This window comes from Mus caroli, unplaced genomic scaffold (assembly GCF_978045245.1).
Source record: "Mus caroli unplaced genomic scaffold, Mus_caroli_1 scaffold_8, whole genome shotgun sequence".
Lineage (NCBI taxonomy): Eukaryota > Metazoa > Chordata > Mammalia > Rodentia > Muridae > Mus > Mus caroli.
In genome coordinates this window covers 79757353-79779251 of record NW_028227263.1, presented here as the reverse complement: position 1 = coordinate 79779251, position 21899 = coordinate 79757353, and the positions used below count along the sequence as shown (strand labels likewise).

At 49.2% G+C, this 21899-nt stretch overlaps 1 protein-coding gene across 1 annotated transcript in view; it reads left to right on the top strand.

Moving 5' to 3' along the window:
• Positions 1 to 14068, top strand: part of Adamts17 (ADAM metallopeptidase with thrombospondin type 1 motif 17) — a 306153-nt gene extending 292085 nt beyond the window's left edge. The window contains exons 22-23 of the mRNA XM_021167985.3: positions 11417 to 11594; positions 13761 to 14068. Of these exons, the coding sequence (XP_021023644.1) occupies positions 11417 to 11594; positions 13761 to 13927 (345 nt within the window). The 3' untranslated portion in view covers positions 13928 to 14068. The remainder of the gene's footprint in view (positions 1 to 11416; positions 11595 to 13760) is intronic.
• The last annotated feature ends 7831 nt before the right edge of the window (positions 14069 to 21899 follow it).

Genomic DNA, 21899 nt, shown 5'->3' with positions numbered 1-21899 from the left:
ACCTAGGGTCACAGTGGATAGGCACCCCTCTCCTTGTGATGAGGTTCCCAGGAGTATATAGCAAGCTCCAGTGAGCAAGAGACAGAGCAGGCAGCTCTGAGAGGACACGTACCAAGTAGGCAAGGAAAAGCAAGTGGGTAACGGTAGAGAAGAGAAGCAGCTGAAGAGGCAGACTCTAAATCTTAGGGTTGAATGTGGTAAGTGACTGAAGCCTGCATAGGCAAATAATCCACATCCAGGAGGGTCAAACCAGAAGTTCAGTTCAGTTAGGAGGGACTATGATCTTAGAGGGTGAGCAGTATCTCTCCCAGATTTCAACACCAGATGTAACAAGGGAACAATGAAACTACCAAACAAGCCAACTCCCTGGGTAGAAAGAAAGGTTTCCTGGGGAATTAAAACCTGTGTCATTCAGTCATTCAATATATATATATATATATACACATATACACACACACACACACGCATTTCAAATGTTATTCCCTTTCCAGGTTCCCCCACCCCGAAACCCCTTATCCCATTCCCCTTCCCTCTGCTTCTATGGAGGTGCTCACCCACCCACCCATCCACTTCCACACCTCCCTGCCTTGTAATTAATTCCCCTACACTGGGGCATCAAGCCTTCACAGGACCAAGGGTCTCTCCTCCCATCAATGCCCAACAAGGCCATCCTCTGCTACATATGCAGCTGGAGTCATGGGTCCCTCCATGTGTGCTCCGTGGTTAGTGGTTTAGTCCCTGGGAGCTCTAGAGGGTCTGGTTGATTTTTCTTCCTATGAGATTATAAACCCCTTCAGCTCCTTCAGTGCTTTCTCTAATTCCTCCACTGGGGACCCTGAGCTCAGTCCAATGGTTGACTGCAAGCATCAGCCTCTGTATTTGTCAGGCTCAAAGGGAGTTATTTATGTCCTTCTTAAAGTCTTCTATCATCATCATGAGATGTGGTTTTAAATCCAGATCTTTCTTTTCTGATATGATGGGGTATCTAGGACTTGCTGTAGTGGAAGAAGAACTAGGTTCTGATGATGCCAAGTAGCCTTGGTTTCTGTTGCTTATATTCTTGCACTTACCTCTCACCATCTGGTTATCTCAAGTGCTACCTGCCCTTGCTGTCTCTGACTGGAGTCTGTCCCTTCTGTGATCCTGATTGTGTCAGAACTCAGAGTCCAGCTATCTCTGGGATTCTGTGATTCTGGGATCCTGAGATCCTGGGTGTGTCAGAGCCCCCCTGGGAGTCAAGCTGCCTCTGGGATCCTGAAATCCTGGTGTGACCAAGCTCCTGAGATCCTGTTGTGTCAGAGCTCCCTGTAGTCAAGCTTTCTCTGGGTGTTGCAGGGGTGAGTAGGGAGCAGATCCCTGGGTTTGCTCCAGGCATGGGTGTACACTGGAAGGAAACTGTGCCTCTGGCTGGGCAGATGTCTGTGTTTCCCTGGTTCCTGTGGAGGTCCCATTTATGCTGGGTGTTGGGAAAGATGTTGTGGCTTCAACTGTGATCTTGAGTGTGTCAGAGCTCCAGTGTTCCTGGGGGTATCCCTCCAGGCTATGTCTTAGGGGCAGATAGAACAGCAAACTATGTGGGAAGCCTTCCTGGTTTTAAGGACGAAAGTGGGAGAAAGTGTATAAACCAGAATGTCCTGAGACCTTGAATAGGGAACTAGATGCCCTACTGCCAGAACTAGTTGGCTGGGAGGTGGGAGGGAGTAGGAATAAGGGAAATAACTTTTCCTGACAAACAGAAACCCACTTCACGGGGTTTCTGAGGACTACTGTGTTTAAGTGGTAATCCTTCTGTTTACCCATCAGAGTGCAGCCTGAGCTGAGCCCAGACTGTCATTTAGGACAGTGTCAGCATCCCTGCTATTAGGAAGCCACTTTGGACCTAATGCTATATATGTCTACTGCAGTGTCGGGAGCAGCTGGGCCCCTAAAAGCTCTGAATCTGGGAGAGGCTTGGCAGACTCTCTATGATCTAGATTCCAACAAGCAGACAACCCTTTATTAGAGTCATGTACAAGGATCATGCCTCATATTCCCATCCATGCCCTTGGTACTGCCATTGCTAGGGCCTGCCACAGTGTAGCTCCAGGGATAGAGTAGCACTTTCTAGAAAACAGCCCCAATAACAAATTGCACCCCATAGATACAGAGCCGATGATTTCAACCCTGGGGAACTGGGACAGTTAAAACAGGAGGGTCAGAGCAGAAGATGGGGGTTGGGGGAGAAGATGGGGCTAAGAGAGGAGCCAAGAGGCCAGGAGCAAGCCAGGAAACCAAGAGACATGTGTAGCCAAAGTGGCTGGGTTATGTAGGAGTCAGAGAATCTGAGGTGTGGGCTAAAGAGTTCAAGGTAGGGTGTGGGGGCTGCCAGCCATGATGACTGTGTAACCAGCAGGCAGCTGGGGAGGCAGATGGTCAGATTCTTCTTTGATTTGTTAAATAGGCATGTCAGTTAGCCTTTTGTCCTGAGTGTGAGACATGTTAGCACATGTTAAATCTGGTGTCTCTCCTACCAAAAGGATCAAAATGACAATTGGCAGACAAATGATGATATCACAAATAGCAGACAAAATGACAAGTAGCAGAGTCCCCCTCGGAATGAGCTTTCTTGATGTACAGGGCCTCTAAAAAGCCCCAAGGGAGCCTTCTCTATCTGTCTACACGTACTCTGGCCTCCTCCTGTGAGATGGGCAGCACAAAAAAATAAAATATAGAGAGAATATTTATGAGCAGTGTCTTAGTTCAAGTTTCCTTTGCTGTGATGAAATACCATGAAGCAAGTTGGGAAACAAAGGGTTTCTTTGGTTTACAGTTCTATATCCCAGTTGATCATCAAAGGAAGTCAGGACAGGAACTCAAATAGGACAAGAACCTGGAGGCAAGAGCTGATGCAGAAACCATGGAGAGATACTGCTTACTAGCTTGCTTCCCATGGCTTGCTCAACCTGCTTTCTTATAGAACCCAGTACCACCATCCCAGGAACATGACCATCCATTATGGTATGAGTCTTCCCCTGTCAGATACTAATTAAGAAAATGCCTTACAGCCAGATCTTATGAAGGCATTTTCTCCTTTGAGGTTCCCTCCTTGCTGATAACTCTAGTTTGTACCAAGTTGATATAAGAATTAGGCAGTATGACACCACCTCTCACCTGGACAGCACAGTAGAACTGGCCCTGGTGGAGAAAGCCAGCTCCAAAGATGTGAGAACAGATGAGCTGGCCCCTCCCTGGCTGCAGCACCCTAATGTAGAAGAGCCAACTCTTAGGGCATGACAGCAGGGAGCTTGCCCTGCCCCTCACCAAGTCAGTGCTAGAGAGCTGGCCTCCATGATGTGAGGGTAAGAGAGCTGGTCCTGTACCTTCCTTGAAGCCTCAGTCAGGCAAGTGGGCTGACCAACTCAGCTACCACCCAAGGCCAGATTCAAAGCTTTGAGTTGGCCCAACCCAACATCTACCCCATCTATGAACTGCTGGGACCAGTCCTGCAGAACCAAAGCTGCAGGATCCCCATCACACAGGGCAACAAAAGGATAACCATGAGGAGTCCTGATGAGGATCCAATATTGACAGTGTAGCAGAATCCAGAGGCCTCAAGCTAGTCCAATGACTCAGTGCCATGAACATTTTCAAGTAAAGATGCTTGGACAAACAGTGGGACACACAGCAGCTTCCACCACGAGATGGTTTTTCTTATTTTTTTACTTTTTAGCTTTTATTCTTTGTTTTCTTTTGGGGGAAGGTTGCAAGGGCAGAGGGACAGAGAGATGAGTGGGATTGGAGTGCATGATGGGAAATTCACAAAGAATCAATAAAAGTTTTTTTTTAAATCCAAAAAACAAACAAACAACAACAACAAACCACTAGCCAGCAGTGATCCCGGGGGACACAAACATTGTGGTCAGGATGCTTCCAGGGCCTGGAGCTGTTAGACACTTTCTTGTGCTTTTGACAGGGTGAGAAGGACTGAGGGCCATGGCCTTAGAAATGAGCCAACAGTGTTACTTACAGAAAGCTCTTCTGCCCTGTGCCACTTCAGAGCCTCTGCTTGCGTTGCTGGGGTCGCTACTTGTTGTAGACCAGTGGCCACCTTACTGTGACTCAGCCAGCACTGCCTGAGCCTCTGCTCTGCACTGGACCCCATGCTCACAAATGGAGATGCAAATGGTAGGCCACTCCATGTGCCTCCAGGGCCTCCTGACCAGCACAAGGCTATGCTAAGCCCCAAGAGCTGAACAAAGAATAAATGTTACCTTGTGAACCCCTGTCTGGGGAGTGCTGGATGAGGTGCTGGTGAAAGATCATACTTATTTGGGCAGAATCCTTGGCAGAGCACATCCACTCATGTGACCCCATTTGACCCTCACAGCCATCTGTCCCAGGTTTCTAGATGCGGAAATTGGGGCTCACATTGGTTCCTAGCCTGTCTGCAGCTTTCCTGGGAGTTCCATGGAACCTGCATCCACTACTAAAGATAGAGAGGACAGTGATAATGGGAATCTTCTGCCCTCAGAGGAAAAACTTAGAGCCACCATTTTAGACTCCTCCGAGCTAACCTCTGAGGACTTCTCAGCCCTTGTAAATCATGGACAGGTGCTATGCTTTCAGGCTTCCTGACTGTAAAGACCCAACCTGAGTCCTCCCAGGTGTCAGATTGCGTATTCGGAGTTAGGGGAGGCTCTGGAAAGCCAAGCCAAGCTAAAGGGGGAAAGTGTGTGTGAGTGCATGGGTCTAACTTTGCCTTACATGTCAGAGTTAGCACGAACATTGTGAAGATTTTCATTATTGTCCAGACCAACTATTTCAGGTTTCAACAGCTGCCCCGGGTTTGTACGGTTCCTGCCAAGTCTGGAGGGGAAACTGTCAGGAAAGCCTTTGAAGAGCTTCTGGCATTTCACCAGCCAGGCACCTTTGAGGCAAACAGAAAGTGGAGCTACTGTCAGGGATTCTGCTCCGTCTTTACCATCCGGAACCTACTTCTGCTGCCCTGCGAGTTTCTTCCTGCCTCAGTCTACCCAGAATCAGTACAGGCAGGGCAGCCTGAGCTGAACTCCTCTACCCCCAAATAAGTTCCCACAGGATACCATTTCTCTCATAAGATTTTAAGAAAATAATAATAATAAGTCCTGGAAGCATCCCACTAGAATGTTGTGTTGTTTACAGCTGGTTGCAGCTGAGAATAGAAGAGGTTTTTTCTTGCCAGGAGGGTGTCACAGGGCAGAGCCTCTGAGCAGCAGTGGGGCCTGACTCCTCCCTGCTGGCTCAAGGCTCACACCCTGCCTCTGAAAGATGGCACCTCATTTCCTACAGGCACATTTATTGAGCACCTACTGTGTGCCAAGCACATTAGGCTACTGGTTATTAGCTGTTAGTGTAAGAACTAACAAGAACATCCCTAAGCCACGGACACTGTCAACAGGAGGGTCCTACTGTAATGGCTATTACAATTACTGTCTTTTGAAAGATGCCAAGCAATACTGTTGCTGCACAGTGTCACGAGAGTCTGGTAACCTGTTTCCTCCTGTTTGCCTAAAACTCTCTAACCGAAGAGAAATCCCTTTTTCCTAGTCCCTTTGTAATGTCCTTTAAAAGCCTATGAAGAAAATCCACGTTTAATCTCCCTTTTTGCCTTGTGGGTCTGCATCCTGACTTCTGTTGTTGGGGTGGGGTGTTTTAGTTTCTTGTTTCGTTTTTTTGTTTGTTTGTTTGTTTTTTGATTATGAGGATGAAAGCCAGGTTGTCCTCCTGCATGCTAAGCAAATGCTCTACCACCGAACAACAGCTCCAGCCCATAACATCTTTATTTCACTATTGTGCCCCCCACCCTGGCACCTCTGTCTCAGGTGTCTTTGATTCCTGCCTTTCCTGCCCCTGACAGTGTGGTCACCAGGCAGCAGACAGTGTGCTTTATAGCTATTTGTTCCAGAAGGGACAGGAAGAGAGCTGTCCTTCACAGGGCCTAAGGATGAGCTTCCCTGCGTGGATTTATGGATGGTTTACTTCTGTCTCGGTTTAAGTGCATCTGGGGGAGCCACATTAAATACTGATGAAATGAGCCACTTTAAAAGGGGGGTCGGGGGCAGCCTGGAGAGAGCTTCAAACAAGACCAGATCTGTTTTTATAGATGTGTTTGCTTAGATTGTAAAAGCCTGAAAAAAATGGCTTTCAGAGCACGGCTTGAGGCAAAACCCCTATGCTATCAGGAGTGCCTGTCATCTCTTCCGTGTTTAATTAAGTCTAGGGCCTCAGGGGAGGTCACAAGAATGGAATTCCCAGCAAGTCTCTGTTCTCTGTAACTTGAGCCTGGGGTCCCAGAAAGGTGCCTTGCAAAAACAGCTCCATCTCTGCCAGAGTGGCCCCTAATGGTGCTCCAGGATATCTGGCTGAGGGAATCGACCAGGAGCTAGATCCTACTGACAGGACATATCAAGGGAACGAAGGAAGATGGCCACCTCCAGGTGTGCCTGCTGCAGCCTCCCTCCCAGCGGCTTTATCCTTGGTCCTGCCTCTGCAGCTAAAATATATATATATATATATATATATATATATATATATATATATATATAGCAATTCTAATGTTTGTTGAGACCTATAATATCACAGACTCCTGTAGGGTCCCGGCAGGCCCATTTCCCACCAGCCACTCCCTGAAATGATAAACATCTGCCCCCAAAGATTCCCTGCAGAGAGATAAGCTGTGTGGCTCTTAGGCTAGGGGCAGGCTTAGATCAAAGTACAGTCAGAGTAGAAGGCCATTGGAGGGAATTCTCCATTCTTATTTATTTCCTGAGAAATCTTTAGTACAGAATACCTAAAAAGAAAAGTTAACCCCAGAAACAGAATAGGACTTCCGCAGTAAAATCCTTAATGCTCTGTCTTCCAAATTTGCACATCAGAACACACTCCTGTAAACAAAAATGAAGTGATCGCATCCTCTCGAACACAGGAAGACATTACCTGAGAGGCAGACTCCGGGTTAACCTTCTAGATGGATAAACAAATGTCTCAATGTTCACAAAAGCTTTTCCAGGTGATCTGAGGCAGATGAAGGCCCTCAGTCACCCTTGGCTGTGGGAACAGTGCCCTCTAGGACTCCTGGTAAAATCTGGCAAAACTCAAGTAAAATCCTTCCCTAGGGTAGGATTTGCAGGACCTCCAGCACAGGGAACCCCACTCATGCTTGCCTTGTAGGAATATATGTCCCTGTTCAAGAACTTCAGCGACATCATCCACGTCAGGCTTTCCATGTCAGGCTTCCCAGAGCTCTTTTTATAGACTGGGAAACTGAAAGCTATCGAATGTGCTAAGAAAGATGCTAAGTGTTGGAATTGGGTGATCCCTGGCCACCCATCAGATCTCCATTCGGTACAGCCTCTAATTCATAGGGCGGGGTGGTCTGGGAAGAAGGCAGCTGACCTTAGAAAGACCCTTTCCACTGTCAAGCTCAGGGTCCTGGAGCAGCCTCAGAATTTCCTTGTCAAATGTACCTGCACACTGGCAATGACATAGGTGCCAGCCCTTTCCCTGGGCTGTTCTTAATGAAATCAAAACCTTCAAAGGGAATGCTCATCTTCAGGGTGCCTGTGGGCGCATATAGGTGGTCCTCGTCATGAGCTGCTGTGGTTAGTACAGGTATCCCTCCCTCTCTTCCAAAAGCAGGCCCAGCCACAGCAACTCATCACAAAAGTAAGAATGGCTCTACAGCAGTCAGAATTCTGCTTTGCAGAGTGTTTTCATAATTGTGTGAGCAGTTTTATCCAAATATCCATTATAGCAATAATGTCCTATGAACAAGTCACATGACTGTTTATGCACATACATGCGTTCGTGTGTGCTCCCTCAGGGACACATACCATAGCATACATGTGGAGGTCAGAGAAAACTTGGGGAGATGAGTTGTCTCCTTCAAGATGTGGGTCCTAATTGCATACACTAGCAAGATTTTGCTGAAAGGACCCAGATATAGCTGTCTCTTGTGAGACTATGCCGGGGCCTGGCAAACACAGAAGTGGATGCTCACAGTCAGCTAGTGGATGGATCACAGGGCCCCCAATGGAGGAGCTGGAGAAAGTACCCAAGGAGCTGAAGGGATCTGCAACCCTATAGGGGGAACAACATGATGAACTAACCAGTACCTCGGAGCTCTTGACTCTAGCTGCATATGTATCAAAAGATGGCCTAGTCGGCCATCAGTGGAAAGAGAGGCCCATTGGACATGCAAACTTTATATGCCCCAGTACAGGGGAACACCAGGGCCAAAAAAAAAAATGGGAATGGGTGGGTAGGTTAGTGGGGGGGAGGGTATGGGGGGCTTTTGGGATAGCATTGGAAATGTAATTGAGGAAAAGATGTAATAAAAAATATATATATATATAAAAAAAAGATGTGGGTCCTAAGGACCAAACTTGGGCCCTTAGCAACAAGCAATTTTACCTCCTGAGCCATCTTACTGGACCTAATTTAATTAACCTTGTGTATTAGGCATCTGGGTTTAGACACAAAGCTATTTTCTTTCTCTAGAATTTTTAAACTGGGCCTTATGAACTCACCACTGAATCAGATAGCCATCATGAGCACTACAGTGGGATATTTGCATCATCTGCGCCACCATCTCCCCTGTGACACCTGTGCCATTTGTCAGGGCATGCATAGTCATTGCAGTCTATTTTCATTGAGAGACACCTTTTGAATGGGACGCTCCCTCGGGACATTCTGGCACACACCTTCGTGTACATTTGCATGCGCTGGCCCAGCTTTGCTCTGTGATGGATTGATTCGTCACCTGATGGGATGGCTCCACATTAGTGTGACATTGTATAGACATGGCATCGTACCAGATGGCGTGGCTTTGCTCTGCCTTGATTTGACGGCTCTGACAGTGCCACTGACCTGCCTCTGACCTTATTCAAATGCACTCTGTAGGGGTGGTTGCTTTACATTTATACATTTTAGGCCATCTCTCTTCTTTGCATTTATGAGATCCTGTCTCCAGGAGTAGAGAGCTACATATTTTACCTCTTTCCCTTTTTGTAACCCCCGTGCCATCCTCATAAGACCCACAATGAACCTCGGTGGCAGTTATGCAGATGAGTGGCCTTTTGCCAAATACTCTGACTACATATTGGAAGGCATTCCTCCTTGCTGCCCCTGAACTCAGAGCAGTTTTGATCTTACGAAAACATTCAGCGGTATTTTGACGGGAGGCTGCCCCGTTGCCTCTTCTGAGCACACCTGTCAGCTCTACATAAAGCCAGCAGTGCAAGCTGCCGCTGGCTATCATTCTAGCTTCATTATGCTTAGCTGGATATAAATACATGATGGCTTCATAGGAGGAGGCCTTTTCTACAGAGCACAGAAACTCAGGTTAAGTCGGGGGCTCACATTTCTGGATACCCACTGCGTCCACCTGAGGAACTTGAAAATAAAAAGGTGACGTCCATAGTCTTCCCTGATTTTTTTTTTTTTTGGCAGAGGTTGGGACATCAGGATTTTTTTCAAAGCTTACCGGGTTAGCCTTGCAGCCAATCCTAGCTTCTTGCAATATAACCCTAAAAAATACATTGCTCTAGCTCCTGCCCCATGGTCAAGGGTTCGCTGTTAGTGGGAACTCCTCATATGACCTCAGTACCCTTCAGACATCCACATACCCTGGAACTCCTGAGGTTAAGGCTAACACCTAAAAATCTGCATTGGTGGTGTGGGGTGAATTCTCCGGGCTGCAAGAATGGAGGGTGGGTGTGTCTGGGATACAGAACTGGGCATGAAGCCAGGAGAAGGGCCAGCCTTGCATGTCAGGGAGAGAGAGTCTGAGCTGGTTTGAACATGCTGTGGCGGCCCAGTGGGGAGCTGCCTGTACTTTTACCACATGTTCTGTGATTTGAAGATTGGTGATCTTTCCAAGCAGCGTTCCCTTGAATGTTTACACTTGAAAGTGCAAACACCAGCATGACCCTGCTTGTTAGACAGGAAGGCAAAGCCCCCGCTCCCAGAAGGTCCTCTGAACAGGAGCTGCCAAAGCCCACGTGGGCAAAATAGTACCACCAATGCCTCCATGAACCTGTGACTCCCATAACCTCCCAGGAAGGCCCTCCTTCTACTCCAGGGAGACTCTGGGAAGCACTGCTCAGGACAGCAGCACCTGGCTTTCTCTGTACTCGCAGCAGTCTCGGAGTTCCTTCCTTCCCCTACCCTGGGCGCCGTTATTAACTCCAGCTGGGCCGCTATGCAGCCTGGGCCATATTAAAGTTTTGCAGAGTGTTCTCAGAACCCCATAAATCAGAGAAGTGGGGGCTCTGGGGACACCAGATGAACAAGGTATGCACGTGGCTGTGGTTCTTTCCTTGGGAGCAAACCAACTTAGTGGAGCAATGGTGCCAAGAGTCCTGGAGAGAGTAAGAACCAAGGGGGCCAGGTTTGGGGAGAGGGCCACACTACCTTGGGAAATACAGTCATGTGCCACTAAAAATGGAAGGGACTCAGAAAAGCACCATTAGGGAAACTGGTCCTTGTATAACATGGAGGGCGTGTCTGTAAACCTCCAGAGCCAAGGGCACTGTACAGACTCCCCTAGCAGCCACAAGATGCTGCAAAGACAAGATATTGACAACTAACTCTTTTCTAGGTAAAACTGTACTCTAAATGTCATGTGTGGTAGATGCAGCCAGGACATTGTTTATCATTATCAAATACCTCATGTCGCTCATAGTTCTGTGCTTGGTTTTTTAAGACTAGTAGAGCAGTTGTGTTTACGACAGTGTCACCAAAACATGGGACTGATATCCCCTGGTTCGCAGAGAGCAATTTTGGCATCACTTGATGCTCTTTGTGTTCTTATGAAGACACCAGTCTCACCCTGGGTGCCCTGTCCTCAGTACCTTACCTAATCACTTCTGTATCAGTGACATCGCTGGGACACAACACCTGACCAAAGCAATGTCACATTTCAGGTTTCAGGTGGGAAAGTCAATGACAGGAGTTAAAGGTAGCTGGTCACACAGTGCCCACAATCAGGAAACAGGAAGCCATGCATTCCAGTGCTCGGCACATTTAGCCCAGGACCTCAGCCCATGGCATCGCGACATTCACACAGAGGGTGGCTCTTCACCTCAGCCCAACTTAGACACTATTGCCTCCCAGAGATGCCCAAAGATGTGTTTCCATGGTGATTCTAAATCCCATCAAGTTGGCAATCAAGATTCAGCAAAGCCTCAACTCCCTCTATCAGCCACTGAGGGGTTAAGGGACTCAGTATATGCTTTGGTGAGGCATAAGCTTGCCATCCCACAGCATTCTTTCAGCAGGTAGTGAGTGTCCTTGACATGCAGATATTGCGGGCCCCTGGGAATGACATGCCCAGGAGCAGCTGTATGGGAGGGTCAGGCCACAGACCCTCAGCCTAGGCTGTCCCTGTCTCTGGCAGTGCTCGTCCACCTGTGGGAAGGGGCTTCAGTCAAGAGTGGTCCAGTGTATGCACAAGCTCACTGGACGCCATGGCAGTGAGTGCCCGACTCTCTCAAAGCCAGCAGCCTACAGACAGTGCCACCAGGAGGTTTGCAACGAGAAGATCAATGTGAACACCATCACCTCCCCTCGCCTCGGTGAGTCCCTCCCCTGGCCCTGGTTTCTGGGCACAACTCTTCCCCTGTTTAGCTAAGCCAGGAAGCCATCTTCTTTGAGCATAAAGGGGCTGATATTTGCTAGGGCTGAAGAAGGTTCAGAGATGTTTGACCATCCCCCTCACCCTTCTGCCAACACAGGTAGACATCCTCAATCCTGCACCGGTGTGTGAGGGAGGTGAAGAGGCAAGCTTTGTAGGGTTAGGGGGTCCCACATCCACTCCGCCACAGGGCACGGCCACTGGGGAGGCAGGACGAGAGGAATTGTCCGTGCTTACCCGACACTGTTGCCAGGCAAGTGTGGGGCCATAGGGAAGCCCCAGGACACTGCTCCGGGGTGGGGAAGTGTAGTCTGAAGTGTGGGACAGCTGGAGCTGGTTCAGGGGTGCCCAGGCCTGCAACGAGGCTGGGGCCATCTGGTTCTCAAGCTCTTGGATACCTAGCCACAGAAGAGCTGAGAATGGAGTGGGGGCCCACGGGCTGGATCTGGCCCGGGGCTGTGGAAAAAGAGGGGTGCTCCAGCTGGTCCCTTGGGGAGAGTCCTTGGTTTGTCAGCAGCAGTTGGCTTGGGCGTGATGGCGGCTGTGGCTGGAAACACAGAGAGGCCTTCTACAGAAGATTGGACAGTGGCTCTGTAGGCGGCAAAGGCCTTCTCCATGGCTCCCCAGGGCAGATCCCAATGAAAAGAGACAGTCCGTGGTTTTAAGGCATTTATTGCCATGGTGGAAAGTGGATGAGTAAAACCATACCCCACTTCTCAGGGCGGGCCTGAAATTAAACACCTTTTGCAGGGAGGATTGTCTGGGAAGGAAAGCTTATTGGCTACGTCCTCCAGGCCTCTAGGTACCTCATTAAAATGGAGATCTGTCTTGAGCCTATGTGACCACAGGTCACGTCCTCTATAAGTGGAGAGGCTTGGGGCATGGCCCATCCATGACTGATTGCCACAAATCTCTGGGGGGCTGTGGCTAGTGACAGGGGCCTGGTGCCTGGGAACAGGCAGAAGCACCCACTGTCCCCAAAGGGTTTCCGGGATTTCGAGCCTTAGCTCAACTGGGAACCAGGCTACCTTTCACGGCCCCACAATGCTTCTTTCTAGAAAGATCCCGGAGGATATCTGCATGGGCTCCTGTGTGCCATGATGGATCTGCACACAGGCAGGGTAGAAAGGTTACAGTTTTTTGTAAACAGTTTGACTCTTGGTGTTCGGAACTGCCTGTGTATCCACAGTCTAGCCAGTGGCTCGGATAAACCAAGGAACTTCTAATGCAAAACACACACCTGTCCAAAGAAACTTAAGGAAGGGGTTATTCTGGCTGTGCTTTAAGGGTACACTTCATATCCTGGGGAAGTCATGGTGGACAGACAATGAGATCAGTGGTCATGCTGTGTCCACAGTCAGGAAGCAGAGAGAGATGCGCGCTGGTTCTCAGCTCGCTTTCTCCTTTTTATTCACGTCAGGCCCCCAGGCATGGAATGGCTCCACCCACATTCAGGATGAGTCTTCTTCCAGCAGTCAACCCACTCTAGATAATTCCTGACTGACATGGCGAGAGGCTTTGTCTCCTGAGTGAACCAAGCTCCTGTTAGGTTAACAACACTCACCACCATACTATCAGGAGCTCCTGACCTGCCCCGAAGGACGCTAAACAGCTTCCATCTGAGTGGGGGTGGGGGGTGCTGCTGAGCTCATAGAGGTGACACCCATGTCTGTTGCCAGCATAAGTCTGCTTGGTATCTTTTCAGGGACCTCCTATGTGCAGGAGGACTAAGAGCCTGAGGGAAATGTGAGCCACGTGTTTACCCCTCAACTTGGCGTTTTTGTGGATCCTTTTTTTTTAATGTCCTCCGTTCCACGTCAGCATGTTTTATAAATGCCAACAGAAGCTATGCTGTCCATCATAGACCAGTTCCTCCAGGCTCTGGAGCAAGTTGTCTAGTGTCTCTTACTCTGAAAAGGCAGCAAGAGTCTCTCAGTCAGGGGACTGGGTTGGCTGCAGAGATGGATCCATAGGAGAAAAGAACCATTCATATAGCCCTAGAGGTCCATACGTTTATGTAAGGCTGATGTGTACTTGAAGATAACGGGTCACTTCTGTGTATTTAGCCAGGACTTTAACCTCTGTGTTCTTTCCACTGTCCCCTTAGCCGCTCTGACCTACAAATGCACCCGGGACCAGTGGACAGTGTACTGCCGGGTCATCCGAGAGAAGAACCTCTGCCAGGATATGCGATGGTACCAGCGCTGCTGCCAGACCTGTAGGGACTTCTACGCAGATAAGATGCGCCAGCCGCCCTCTCCACCAAGCTCATGACGGACAGACAGCACAGTGCTTGCTCAGTGCTCTGACTCAAGGTCTGAGGCGTGGCAGTTAGTGAGTGGAGAGCCCTCACCCTACCCAAAAGCACACCAGCCCTGCAGCCAGGACCCCCAAAGCACTCCTCTGCTCCCACAATAAGGCCACCTCAAGAATCCAGTTGCCTAGAGCTAGAGAGTGCACTTGACATTGCCATTAGTCCTCTGAACATAATATATTCTTAACAGCCACTGGATGGCTTTCTAAGGAAAAACTACACAAGAGTCATCAAATAATTTTAATTACCAAGCTCCCTCCTATGTACCTCAAAGGGGGACACCTCTGGCAGATAAAAATTACACACACATACACACACACACACACACACACACACACACACAGAGAGAGAGAGAGAGAGAGAGAGAGAACACATTTAGTGCTTCTGCTCTGGCTTTCTGTTGACATTTGAATTCCTCGGGCTTGATGTAGCTTTGTGGAAATGAGATACCACATTAGAAGAGGCTCTGTCCTGAGAGCGACGCCCTGACCAACCACCTCTGCTAATGGCTTCTCTGGAAGAGGGGTGAGCTGCCTTCCTATGAACACGAGAATCAAGGCTTGTTCTCTGCCCATCTCAAAAAACGTAGTCTCGAAAATCCTTAGAAATTGTCTTAGGAATCTTGCCCCTGAGAGTTTGAATCTAAATAGCCCAACAAGAAACCCAATGCCGCGCAACTCTACCCGCCACCTGTGTGGTAGAACGTGCCCAAAGAGCTGGATTTGGGAAGGAATCTGCTTCTCAGAGCTCAACTGTGTATCCCACAGGGAGACAGAGGAGCCTCTCTTCAAGGTGCTATGAAACGGGACATGCGTGGTCCACGAGTTGCCTCCTGACATGAAGGTGCCCTCAGCTTCCTCAGGGGTGTGCCGGCTCCCAGTCTGCCTCCAGGCGCATCCACTCTGGCCTGCACTCCCTAGGGCTTTGTACCTTATATACATGCTACACCTTGGCAACGTAGCTTTCATTGACACTGGCCTTTCCTCTGAAGGTAGGATGATGTTTGGCACATCTGAGGACACACATCAGTCCTGGGTTCTGCAGCATAAGGCTTGATTGACTTCAGTATCTGGACACAGGGAAGATGTGCCAGGACTCGTGGAGGAACACCATTATGGCTGAAATTGCTACACATCCATGAAGCCGCCTTCTAGCCAGTGTGCCACAATTGATCATCACTGTCGTTACTGACCCATCTGGACGTGTCATGGAAAGGTCCTCTCTTCCATTCCCATGTCGTCACTCTCACCACAGAACTTAACCATTTCCAGAAGGCTAGAGAACTGTCAGACTGACCTCTCCAAGAACAAACCAGCCTGATAGACTCGAGGCTGCCCTGGGAGGCTGGCTTTGCTCCACCTCTCAGAGGGTTTTTTCATGGGTGCTTATGAACCACCTTGAGAAGCCCATCTTCTCCTGGTGTCAGACGGAAGCTCTCACCTCGGCCAGGTTCCATGGGCTCATCTTTAAGTGCTTCTTGATTTATTACTGGTGCTGTTTCTGTTTTTGTTTTGGGTTTTATTCTGTTTTGATTTTTACTAGCCCGTCACATAGACGTGGTCAGGGTGGCAGGGAATTTGTTTGGTTCCACTTGAACTGAGAAAGGAGTGCCGAGAAGGCTCCTGAGGTGCTCGGAGAGTGTCACCCACTGGTTGTCACCCCAGTGTTGTGCTAAACACTGCCCCCCAGCTCAGGCCTGGTCACCAGCACACTCCCTACACTATTTTTGAAAACCCACAAATTCCAGGGAGCTTCAGAGGCAGAGGGGAAGGTGCTGTCAATTTTCCCTTTGCCCAATAGCTTCTGTTAGTTTACCCAAAGACATTCATATTTTAGAGACAGATCAATGAGAGCGCCAGGATAGCCATCTCAGAGGGTCACACAATCTTCCTTGTGGATCTGCAGAGGCAAACTGAGACAGAGCAAGTCCCCATAGGTGTGCACGGTCCCTGGTGCCTCTGATGTCCCCCACCACCCCCACCTCCACCCCGCAGCCATAAACATTAAACCCCTCACGCATGCGCTTTCCCAGCAAGTGCTGGTATCGTCACCTTGAACTCTGCCACGATTTCATTCTGCCATCGGAGCTCTGGGGCCACAATGGTGATGCCCCTGTGTTAAACCCACACTGTCACTTAAGTACTGTACCCTCATGGTCCCACAGATGTGTCCCTAGTGTCTCTCAGTCTTATGGTGCTATTCACACTGGTGCAAGACAAACCACTCTCCGTTGTCTGTGGCTTGACAGATCAGAACACAGAAAAGGAGCCGTGGTGGTGACCTCTAACCTCTGCTCTTTTGCCATTTTAAAGTCAAATGTATATAGTTCCCACTAGCTAACTTACACTCAGTACTGTATCTGTGGGTTCTGTCTTGTGTTGTTTTACTTTGGGGTGCTGGTTATGAAAGAACGCAGAAGAGGAGACGATAAACAATGGATGCCATTTAGACATGAAAAACTCACCATTTCGTTGGGAGCAAGTTGAACATGTGTAATAAAATGTTTTTCCATAACAGTGTTAAGATCTCTGGATAGAAAGTTGAAGACAAAAGCCAGTCCTCTGATGGAGGTTGATGTCCTTCCCTGCTGTGGCAGTAGCCTGGTGCTTCTGAGACATGGCTTTGGGGGAAGAGCTCACTAGTAAATGCAGTGCTGGCAGAGGCCTGAGTCTCCCCAAGGGAATGCTAATAAATTCTCTGTCCCTGGCCTTTTTCCTGCCTGGGAATGCCAAGGTCTGACAGTAATGAGGAACCATTCCCTCACTAGGCTGCTGGATGACAGTGCTGTAGGCAACCCTGTAGGCTGGCCACATCAGACGTGCTCACTTCCCTAACAACCTGAAGGCAGGGACACAGTACCTGCACTGTGTCTTTACAACTGGGGCTGCCACGTGGAGCCCATCTGGGCCTGCTTGGGGCAATCACGTCACAGCTGGAGTAAGAGATGGATATCCCCTCTCAGTGGGGAGAAAGACCCCTGCACCCATTAAGGTCAAGAAAGCATCCAAACTTTGTACCAAATAAAGACAATTAGTTTACAAAAAAAAACTTTCAAAGGCATCTCCCCCTCCCCCATCTACCAATTCAATTTTCATTGCTATTGTGAATGCCCTAGGCAGGTAACTTTATAAAGAAAGCTTTAGGTTGGCCCATGGCTCAGCGTATCCAAGGTCTTCACCAGGTTAGGATACTTTGCTGCTGAGCAGGTCCCAAAGCAGCACAGAGCATCCCCTGCTGAAACACGTAGTGCACTTGTGTGCTTCCTCTGCCCTTGTTCCCTCTTTTCTGAAGCTGCCAGAATATGGTATGACCTTATCTAGTCCTGATCACCTCCCAAAGGCCCTAATGCCCGGAATATCACAGTCAGACTAAGTCCCTACCTCTTAAAGCTTTTAGACTTGTAGATTGGACTTACTTCTGCACAAGTTGGTGTAAAAACCAACTGTTTTTACACCACAGCTCCAGGAAATCTGTCCTTAGTGTTCACACTCAGAACCATCTCTCGCCTGCCCCTAGCACTGGGGGAAACTTTCTCCTTCCTCGGAGCCTTCTGATAGAGGAAGGAGGCAGAAATGTAATGATTATTTAGACACTGGGTAGGGTAGCCTAGGGTTCCAGTGACTGTGCCCTATGCCTCCTTACATAGATCCAGTCACCAGTCTGGAAGCAGTGAGGGCTCTCTGGTGTCCCTGGAGCATTTAAGGCAGATAGTTTGGGCCCCCAATCTCATGTTGTATTGAATGAAGGAAGGGCTTGGAGCCTCAAGAAGGGATTCCTATCAATGAGCTGGGATACCTCCAGGGAGGGCCCAGTGGACACCAAGGGAGTTGGGGTACCAAACAGGATCTTTAAAAAGGTCAGGTTAAAATGGTAGGGGGTGCTCCAGGCTTGGAACAGGGCCAAGAGGAGGAGCACCACCCAGTCTGAGCCAGTCTCCAAGGTCAAGTTAGTCAAAGTCTCTTTTAAGGTTCTATTTATTCTCCCTTCCTGCCCTGAGCTCTGGGGATGGTATGCACAATGGAGCTTCCAGTTAGTCCCCAAAGTCTCTGCCAATCCCTGACTTACCTTAGAGACAAAAGCAGGACCACTGTCCGGTCCAATTACCTAGGGCACTCTGAACCTCTGGAAATTTTCCTCTAATATCTTCTTAGCTACCATGGTAGCTGTTTCTGCTTGGTGAGAAAAGCCTCAACCCATCCAGAGAAAGTATCCACAAACACTAGAAGGTATTTGTAACCATATTTTCCTGGCTTAACTTCTGTAAAATTGACCTCCCAGTACACTCCAGGCCCTTCTCCCCCAGGTCTTTTGCCCTGTTCACTCTTGGCCATATAAGCGTTCATTTCTGGCATACATTACACTGTTCTACTATCTCTCTGGCCCAAAACCATTATATATACTGCTCCATTATATATACTTTAGATCCCTTAACTGCTTGGACAAGCTTTTTATCCCCTAAGTGAATCCATCCCTGCATTTGGCCTAATAAGTCTTGCTTGCTTTCTGGGGAGAATAGTTTTTCCTTCTTGTGTGCACCGTTGCCCTTCCATCTCTAGGTAGTAGTTGGTAGGGTGGCTAGCAATCTGAGTTCTTTCTCCTTCTGTATATTTTAAGTGAGGTCATCCCTTAGTCCAGACCCATTCCCCAGCAGGTGTCTCTTGCAGGCCCATAACTGGGATAGGCTCCTGCATAGCCACTTCTCGAGACACTTGATTTGCCTGGTTATTGCCTTGGGCCACTGAGTCTCTTCCCTTCTGATGTCCTGGGCAGTGAATAATACTCACAGTTACTGGCTTCATCAGGGAATCCAAGAGATCCAAGATTTCCTGCTTGCTTATTTCTTTTCCCTCAGATGTGAGTGGTCCTCTCTCTTGATATATAGTCACGTAGACATGGACTGTAGCAAAGGCATACCTGCTATCTGTGTAGCTGTTGACCGTTTTGCCTGCCCCCAGGTCCAAGGCTTTGGTCAGAGCTATCAGCTCTGCCTTTTGAGCTAATGTTCCTGGAGGATGCAGTTCCACCCAGAACACCTAGTGCCCATCCACAATGATGGTTCCTGCTTTGCATTATCCCTCCACCAGGTTAGCTGCTCCCATCAGAGAACCAGGTCACCTCAGCATCGGGGACAGGTCCTTTCGCCATCCCTGGTCCTCAGCTAGAATCTGCTGGCAGTCATGAGCTGGCAGGTTGAGGTCGGCAGCCAATTCAGCAATCCCTGAGATCCATGGCTGGCAGAACCCAGCTGTGCCCAGGAATTCCTGTTCCTGCTTGGAGCTCTATGGAGGAGGGGTGTGCAGCATGGTCTCCTTCCAAGCATTGGGGAGCCAGAACAGGCCATCTTTCAGCAGGTAGCCCAAATAACTTTTCTCTGGCAGATTTGGACCTTCTTGGCCAAGGCTCTGTATCCCAATCCTCCCAGCTCCTCCAAGACACATTTGGTCCCCTCTAGACAGTCCCTTAGTCTTGGGTCCCAGGTTTCTTCACAGACAGGAGGAAAGTATTCTAAGCTGATTAGCACTCGGCAGGATCCCATGTTCTAGGAGCCTGGTAATGTGGGGCCTGATTCTGTCCAGGGCCTCCCTTGACATCAGATATTGATGCACAGACACCAGGGAGGCTTGGGCTCTGAGCTCCACATGAGGGGTGGTTGGTGGCCCTCTCCATCCCTACCATCTCAGCCCAGGCCTGGGGAAAGGCCTCAAGCCACCAGTCTAGGTCTTGGGGTGCCCTGTCCGAGGTCTCAAACAACTTGTATTTATCCTCTAGCCTGAGAGTCAGGAGTTGGAATGGTTCTCCCTGGGGGCCTTTAACTTGGGGCCCCTCCAGGAGGAAATGGATCTGGGCTCCCATTTTGGTAAGCAGGTCCTGGCCAAGGAGGGAGTAGGGGCAGTCTGGGATAACCATGAAAGAGTGGGATACCCGGCCCATGCCCAGATCAACTGATCTTCAGGTAGTCCATGAATATTGTTTGGTCCCAGTGGCACCTTGTACACTGATGTCTTTTTAGACATGGGACCATCTGTTTGGAGAAGCACTGAATGTTGAGCCCTGGTGCCTACCAGAAACTGAGTAGGCTTCTCCTCTACCTTTAGAGTTACCTTGGGTTCAGGGATGGGTTCTGAACCCTGTCCCCTACCCCCACCCCCACCCCCACCCCCATCTCCACCCCCATTGCTTTCTCCACCCAGGGATAACATCTTCTGGATCTGGGGGCATTTTTTCCCAGTCTCAGAGTTTTTCTCCCCGTTTCTTTTTGTTGGGGCACTCTCAGGTCCAGTGGCCCCTTTCCTTGCAATATGAGCACTGGTCCTTTTCAAGGGGTTTTCTCTCTCTCTTTGATTAGAGTCTCTCTTCTCTGCTTTCTCTAACTACCATAGTCAAAATTCTCCATAAATTCCTTTCCTGCTGCCTTTTTTATTTTCTCTGCTCCTTCTCCTCCTCTGTCTCCCTGTCATGGTAAACTTTCTCAGCAACCTACACTATACCCTTCAACAGCTTATCCTGTCATCCCTCTAGCCTCTGAAGCTTTTTCCTGATGTCTCTACTAGCCTGGTCTATAAAAGCCACAGTCACAGTAGCTTTGTGCTCCTTGCTGCCGGGGTCATAGGGTGTGTACTGAGAGAATATCTCTGTAAGTCACTCTAGAAGGGCAACAGGCAACTCATCTGATCCATGTCTAACCTCGTGTACCTTGGTCAAATTTGTGGGCAGCCCCCTTGAGACCTGCCAATAGAGTCTGGCGGTAGACTTTCAGGTACTCCTTACCTTCTATCATATTAAAGTTCCAGCCAGAGAAAGCCCACTGTCAATGACAACCTGGTCCACTGATGATGCCCTTGTGTCTGAGGGGACATTCTTTCTGGCTTCCTGCATTATAAATAAAAAGTCTCAAAGAGATTAATTGGCCCCTTGGAAGGGGTGGGGGGTGTTGGGCCTTCTAGTTGTACAAGTTGTCCAAAGAGAAGGGCCAATATTGCATAGCCTGATTGCTCTTTTCTAGAGCCCATATGCCCTCAGCAGGAGAGCCACCGTGGTATCGTGGGAGGTGGCTCTCAGACTTTGGGTCCCCATGGCGGGACGGGAAAGTTGGGGGTCTCTTCCTGCTCCTCCATCCAGTAAAGGGAGATATAATGGCCCCAGTCCCACATGGGCTGAGGATCCCAGAGCTGGTGCCAGCACTGACAGCACCAGGGGGGCAAGGGTAGGGGGACATGGAGGCGGAGGGTCATGGAGCAACAGGTCCATTATTGAAGGGAGTTGGAGGATCGACTTCTTCTCAGGTCTGGATCCCTCCCCCTGTGCTTCCTTCTTCCTGATGGCCAGAACCTGTGAGATGGGTCTTGGGGGAAGAAAGGCTTTTATCCAGGATAAAAAAGTGTGTGTGTGGGGGGGGGGGAAATCCTCCACTAGATTCTTCCAGGTAACTATATAGGGCACTTGGTCTGGGTGCCCAAGGGATCCTGCCCTAAAGACTCTCTCCTCCACTGCTTTGATCACCTGAAGTTGAAGGTCCCTACAGATGGCCACCCTACTCCAAAAGGCCATTTGGAGGAACAGAGTAACTAACTTGCTCTTCTCCTCTTTTCCTAACTTCCCTCCAGTGGTTAACTAGGATGTTTAAAGGGGTATATTCAGTCTGTCCAATGTCCAAAGATTTCATCAGTCCAAGTCCAAGAACATAGAATGAGATAACCAACACCAAAAACACAGAGAAAGACAACACACAGTTCGCCCCATCCATGAACACAGAACAGAGTTGCTCAGCCGGCTCTGGCCACGGTGAAAACCAGGCACCCCTGCCAATATAACAGGATCCAGATAAACCAGGTTATAGCAAGACTCATCTTCCACCAACACTGTCTTGCTGTTTCCAGAAGGAGCGGAGCCCTCCTGGCCCCCTCTGGGGTCTCTGGAGTGTCCCCCAGATTC